This window comes from Nyctereutes procyonoides, unplaced genomic scaffold (assembly GCF_905146905.1).
Source record: "Nyctereutes procyonoides isolate TBG_1078 unplaced genomic scaffold, NYPRO_anot_genome, whole genome shotgun sequence".
NCBI lineage: Eukaryota > Metazoa > Chordata > Mammalia > Carnivora > Canidae > Nyctereutes > Nyctereutes procyonoides.
Window position 1 is genome coordinate 36,098,841 of NW_026575020.1, and position 6,571 is coordinate 36,105,411.

The 6,571-nt window shown below is 49.7% G+C and overlaps 1 protein-coding gene across 1 annotated transcript; it reads right to left on the reverse strand.

Annotated features, from left to right (window-relative positions):
* Positions 1 to 395: 395 nt before the first annotated feature.
* On the reverse strand, positions 396 to 6,336 carry TOR1B (torsin family 1 member B). The gene is made up of 5 exons (XM_055328277.1): positions 6,110 to 6,336; positions 5,236 to 5,501; positions 3,400 to 3,575; positions 2,639 to 2,766; positions 396 to 2,305 (listed from the first exon to the last, which is right to left on the reverse strand). The coding sequence occupies exons 1-5, from the start codon at positions 6,306 to 6,308 to the stop codon at positions 2,064 to 2,066; spliced, it is 1,011 nt and encodes a 336-aa protein (XP_055184252.1). The 5' UTR covers positions 6,309 to 6,336; the 3' UTR covers positions 396 to 2,063.
* Between the last annotated feature and the right edge of the window lie 235 nt (positions 6,337 to 6,571).

Consider the following 6,571-nt stretch of genomic DNA (forward strand, 5'->3'; position numbering starts at 1 on the left):
CCTGGTTAGCTTCACTAGGACTTCACTTTACCAGTTCTAATTTTTTGGTCTGAGCCCAGCCTTGCTTGGGTTCAGAATGTCAGCAGGAAGTCATGTTTTCCCACTGCCTCAATTTCCTTCCTGTGTTAATCTTTGGAGAAAAAACGTACTAGGAAGAAGTCCAGCTCCATGTGGCATTTTCATCCATGGAAATATGGTGAACCCATCACCTAATCCAATATAACTGTGTTTGGCGATACCAGCCTTGAAGGTAAATACTGACATACAGACTACCTGCCAGCATATCCGGGCCGTGGCGAGCCTCACACCACACCCTGACAGCCTTTAACCCAAGCTCAAACTTTTCAGAGCTACCAAATAAACTAGAGGAAAAAAAAATGTTTGCAAGGAACGTGTCACATGATAAAATTTAGGCTTTATTTTACAGTAGGTCAATTCAAGTTCTTGTCTACCTCTTACATGGGGTGAGGGAGGCTGGGCTGTCAGCCTAACCTCTTCGGGTTACAGGTTACAAGTCCAAAGGTGGCCCACACGTGGTGAATTGCGTCACTATGAACAGGGAAAACCTGGTCTTGCCTGACCAGATACTCACAGGGTTACGAAAGAAAGTAACCCGGCTCCAATGTAAGAACACGTTCTAAAAATTTTAAGCCTGAACTTGGCATTTTTAAAAGACTAAATGTGACCCTCTGTGAGGCACTCCTGTGTCATAAAGATGTGCCTTCTACATCTTACATATAAACACACTGCACATTGTTCTGTGGTCACATCACAGCTGTGACACACGTACACAACAATTCACACGGGCTGGAATCCATCTTATTTCTGGTGACCAGGGCAGTCCAGCCTGCCACTGCCATAAAGGGTGTTCTCAGCAGAGGACACCCAGGACCCGCTGCTTCACACTGACCTTGTTCGATCTATAACAGTGACCAGGTATTACCACGCATTTAACGATAAAAATGTATAGTGTTTCTGTTAAATAGTTTCTGATAAAGGAATAGGCAATTATTCCTTTTTTGTGTATGTCCTTCACATGTTTTAAAATAAGCTATGTCCTGTATTTTTCTATTATCTGAGATTCACAAGTAAAAACATTATAAAAAAACAAACGTATCCTTGAAAATTCCAGCATTTGTGGTGTACGATACTTACACTTCTTTGGCAATGCAGAATCTGCAAGCTGACCACTCAGTGGCACATGTCATCCATGGAGACTGAGTGTGTCCTATGGATTTCAAATGATTCTCTGAAGTGAGAGATTGCCCCAGGCATAAATTATTATAGACAATTCATCGTGGGAACCAAGACTCAAATTCAAAACCAACAGTCCCATTCTGATTTGACTCTAATGATGACAAGTGGTTGGGGGCAAATCTCGAAGTGACTGAAGTTCAGAAGTGGTACAAGGAAGGCTGAGATCAAAACCAAGGGAGAGTCGGCAGAGGAATTCCAGGACCAGCCAGAGCAAAGAACAGACAGGCCTGCTGCAAAGACCTCGGATGGAGACCCCACAGCACAGGCAGACAGGTCACCTGGTCGAGAATGCTCTGTGTGCAGCCCACATCCCCACCGACACTGTCCACCTGAAGGTGCCACCGATTTCAACTGAGATACATCAAGCCAGTGAACACTCTCTGTGCAAAGAAACAGAGAAGGTTTTCAGTAGATGCAAACTGCTCCACGGATTGCGGCAGGGCCCTTGACTCCCTGAGTTAGAGCAGCAGCTTCTGAGGTGTGGGTACTGTGGGGTCAGAACCAGCTCTAGGTCTCACACAGCTTGTTTACAAGGCACTTCCCGTCAAGCTCAGCAAGGAGGTGTGTGTGTGGGGGGAGGATGTGTTTTTAAAAGTTCATCTTCCACCGCAGTTAACAGACGGATTGCTGTCAGCTCCAAAACACTCAATAGATTAGTGTCTTTTCAAAATTCAACTCTTAGAAACTTCTACATCCCAAAAGTCCACAAGTGCAAATGTGCAAACCCCAAAGAGGGCTCCAAAGTGCTTCCATAAGGCAAGACTCTCGCTCAGCTCCCAGTGGCCTCTTACTCCACTTGAATGAGGTCAGTGAAAATCCAACCGTGACTGCACAGTCTTGCAGCCCTTGTCTGAGTAGATTTTCTCGCTTTTGGGGAAAAATGTCATTTCCTCTGCCACTCTGGTGACAACATCCTCATCTATGGCAGAACCACGGGCCCTCATCTCTGCCCGTACACACATCTTCACATGTCTGTACTCCAGGGGGAGGAAGGGGATAAAGTAATCGATGAGGTTCCTATCTATCAGTCCGCTGTGCCACAGGCCACCTGCAAAGCAAGACACAGCTGGGTCTTCCCATCATTGTCGCTGTCACACAGCCAAGCTCACTGCTCTTACAGGGCCCACTCTGATCCTGATCCACAGTGCATTCTTCATGCCTATACCCCTCCAGATTCTCTTTTTCTCAAGTGTGCAACAAGCCTGGTAAAAGGACTGTCAGTTACCCCCTGCTAACTGGCTTCTATTATAGAATGCTGGAAGAATATGTCCCTACTTCAGTGAAGACAGAGGCACACGGATTCGGTGGCTTTGTGGAAGGTTTAAAGAAAGAGGTGACTCTGCAGGGAGGGCTAGGGGGCTCCTCAGCCTGGGAGACTCACTGTGTTTATTGTTGAAGACGCCGACAGACAGCACGGGTTCCAGGTCCTTCAGCTGAATGTCTTCCCTTTTTCTTCCCGCCCGCCAAAAGTCAAGGGCAATCTTAGTTATGAGGTCCCCACCTGCATTGCTGAATTTGCCAAAGTAGCAGAGTAAGATTACATAGTAAGATTCTGTGTCTGATCAAGAATCATACCTGCACTTGGGTTTATTCTTAACTGAGGAATATTTACTAAGTGTTCCTGGAAAAGGGCAAAGTAAGCATCTGCCCTTACGGAGCTTGAAATCTGCTTTTCCAGGAGCACCTGGGTGGCTCAGTCAGTTAAGCGTCTACCTTCAACTCAGGTCATAATCATGGGGTCCTGAGATGGAACCCCACATCAGGCTCCCTGCTCATTTGGGATCCAGCTTCTCCCTCTCCCTCTGCCTGCTGCTCACCCTGCTTGTGCACCCTCTCCCTCTCAAATAAATAAATATTTTTAGAAAAAGAAATCTGCTTTTCCAGAACTTGCCGCATAATGCTGTCTTTTGATAACCCTCAGAGGCATGTGCAGGTAACAAAATCGCCTGTTACCAGCAGTATCTAATGCATTTTCTCCTGCCCACACTCCATGCCATGCCAATAATAGCAACCCCAAAGTAAAAGTCAGCAATTCACTTTTGCCAGCTACCTTTGTCCCTGGGCAACAGAATGCCAGGACCTCCTTCTAGCACCGGGAGAATGAATGGCTTCTGTGCCCCTGAGAAGCCACATCCCGCTGACCTGAGAAAGATGAAGATGGCCTTCCGGAAAGACACGCCATCAACCTGCTCGTAGTAGTCTAGAAACGGCTTGATTGCATCGATGATTCCAGGGTGCAGTTTGTCCATCTCATCAAATATGAACACGGAGCTCGCACATGCGCTCACGTTACCCCGAATCCATCCTTGTAACTGGTCCTAGACCAACCATAAAAGAAAGAGGATGCAGAGGCTCAAAGGCTGTGGCTAGGGGAGAAGCACAGCACGGTTCCTCATGCTATGCAAGATGACAAATTCGAGCTCTCTGGGATTTCAGTAAGAGCTTGGAAAATGCCTCCTAACTTCCATTCACTGGGTAACAGCTTTTCCGGAACTTTATCTATAAAAAGTGGAAACTGGCAGATAGGTGCTAAAATGCAAAGTTGTTTTTTTTCCCCACCCTAACTCAAATGGTTTGCTAAATGTTACTTTTTAAAGGTGTAAGAGCAAGATGCATGGATATTCATCAGTTCACTGTTAACCAGCCCATAATTTTAGCTCACTGTGGCCTGAAATCTCAAGTTCACTTTAGCAGACAGACTGAGGAATAAGAAGCTGGACTCAGGCTTGCAGTGCCCCCAAGCTGTGCCTATACTGATGCAGGGAACAAACTGAGCTGGCATTCCACGGAAAGCATTTGTTCCTATGCTTTCCCGAGACAAAGATATCCAAGCAACAAGCCCTACACCCCAACACATGAAAGGCTCCAGAGGTACCCTCATCTATTTACTGTTTTCCTAGAGATTCATGAAAGAATTCAGGAAACCAAAATTATTTCTTTTCAGCAATTTCCCAGCTCAGTTTGTGTGGCAAATAGCCACTGTCATTTCCTTGTTCAGTTCAGTTTGTTTCTTATTTAGGTCCCCACCTAACACTGGGGCTATTAACCTTTGTAAGAACGAAGGCCACTGAAACAAGAACTCTACTAGACAACTTAATAGAAATTAAATGTAGAAATAATATCTCAAAAGGAAGAATGATCATAAAGGGTCAATTCTGCGAGGCTTTCATTTGACAAAAGAAAGCAAAAAAAAAAAAAAAGAAAGAAAGAAAGAAAGCAACATCAAGGATTTGGATGGGAAGAACAAAGGAAGTAACAGCTACTGAGGGAAAAAAAAATCCTCTAGTCTACGATGCTAAATGCAGAGTGTTAACTACAGACACTGCATCATAGGTGGGAGGCTTTCATGAAGCCATGTCAGAACAAATCATTTAAGACTGCTCCATGTCAGGGGCACCTGGGTGGCTCAGTGGTTGAGCATCTCCCGTTGGCTCAGGTTGTGATCCCAGAGTCCTGGGATTGAGTCTCACATCAGGTTCCCCACAGGGAGCCTGCTTCTCCCTCTGCCTATGTCTCTGCCTCAATCTGTGTCTCTCATGAATAAATAAAATCTTAAAAAAAAAAAAAGACTGCTCCCCTTCATCAAGGGCTGGGACAAGAAATCTGAACACGCTCATTCATTGTAGAACGTGGTTACTCTGCAAACCCAGAGTTGGTGATCTGGGCCCAAGTTTCTGATTTCCCACAAGGCCAGAGAGATCGTAAGAAGCAAGTGCCCTCACCTCTCTTGGCTCAATCTTTTAATGGAAATAAATTCACCCGTCCCACTGTATTATTTTGTGATCAAATGGAAGAAAAAAAAAAAAGTCATGGGAAAGCTCTGCAAATAGCAAAAGGTTACTGGGGGCAAGTGTGCCTTAACTCAATGGGGCCTGGGACTATTGCAGTGCAAAAAGAAGCAGCAGAGGCCAGAGTTAGTGAGCAGGTGGCGAAGACCAGTCCAAGTGGCCTGTGGACAGGATAACACGATTCTCTTGCCTGGTACAGTTTTATCTGTTGCTCGTGAGGGAAGTGCAGAGTCGAGACAAACAAGTGGACAAAGTTACTCTTCAGGCCTTTTGAGTGAAGATTTTCAGCCACAATTTGGCTGACAAAATTCTTGCCCGTGCCAGCCCAGCCATGTAAGGAAAGAGTCAGCGGTTTCTTGGGATTTTTGTTGTTCTTGAAGCCAGTCAGCGCCTTGAGAATCACCTCTGTGGCCAGATGCTGCCCAAAGAGCTTCTCCTCTAATTCCAGCTTGAGGGCTGCAGGAGCCAGCCGGAGAACAGAGAGAAAAACACACATTAAACAGGCATCAGAAAAGCAGCACTTTCCCCAGCTGGCCAAAGCGAAAGGCACATATTAGTAAGCAGTCCAGCAGGGTGCCTGCCAAACCCCAGGGCTGGCCCGGAGGTTCTGGAGGCAGAACCTCGGGTCGCAGTCACACGATGCCACTTCCACGGATGTCCTCCTTAGTACTCAGTGTCTGATAAGGAAGCTAAACGTGTTCATTCATCCAGGGATGAGCCCTCTCTTGAGTGACCTGCATGCTATTCCCCAGACACCCCTGCTGGCTTGTAAGAAAACCAAGGGCCACGTGTGGGCTTTCTGGGCAGCCGCTGCACGCCTGACAACCACTTAATAGGACTGCCACGGTGCAGAGCTGGGCGCGCTGCTCTCGGCTTCTTCTTACTGTACTCGCAGGGAATCCGAGGCAGGTAGGAAGGAGGCTGGGCGGAGCCCCACGACCGGGCGCATGGATCTCAGAGGGCACGGCTTCCAGGGCTGGAGTCCGGACCGAGGCCCCGTCCGTCCTCCCGCCCGCCCGAGCTCAGGGGGAGCGCCGCGCCCCTCGCCGGCCGACCCGCCCTACCCGACGCGTTGAGCCGCTGCTCCTCGAGGCAGCACTCGGCGAAGCGGCAGAACAGGTCCGTGTAGGACAGGTAGCCGGTGAGCGCCGACGCGGCCGCGATGGCGATGCCCACGCTGATGGGCTCCAACCCCGCCACCGCGCGGGCCGCCAGCAGCAGCCCCACCGCCGCCGCACGTCCGGGCCGCGCCGCCCGCCGCATCGCCCCGCTCGCAGCCCGCCAGCCTCCGCGCCGCGCCGCCCGCTCACCGAGGCGCGGGCCGGACTTCCGGCTGCGGCACTTCCGCCCCGCAGGCCCACCCGCCCCTCGGCGCGGCCGCGGCCGTGGGGGGGGGGGGAGCGGGGGCGGGGCTCCGCGCCGCCATCTTTGTGCGTGGCGCGAGCGCCGTCCAGGGCCTCGGCTGTCGTGAGCCCGGCCCCGCCCCGGCCCCGCCCCCGGCCCCGCCCCCGGCCCCGCCCCGCCCC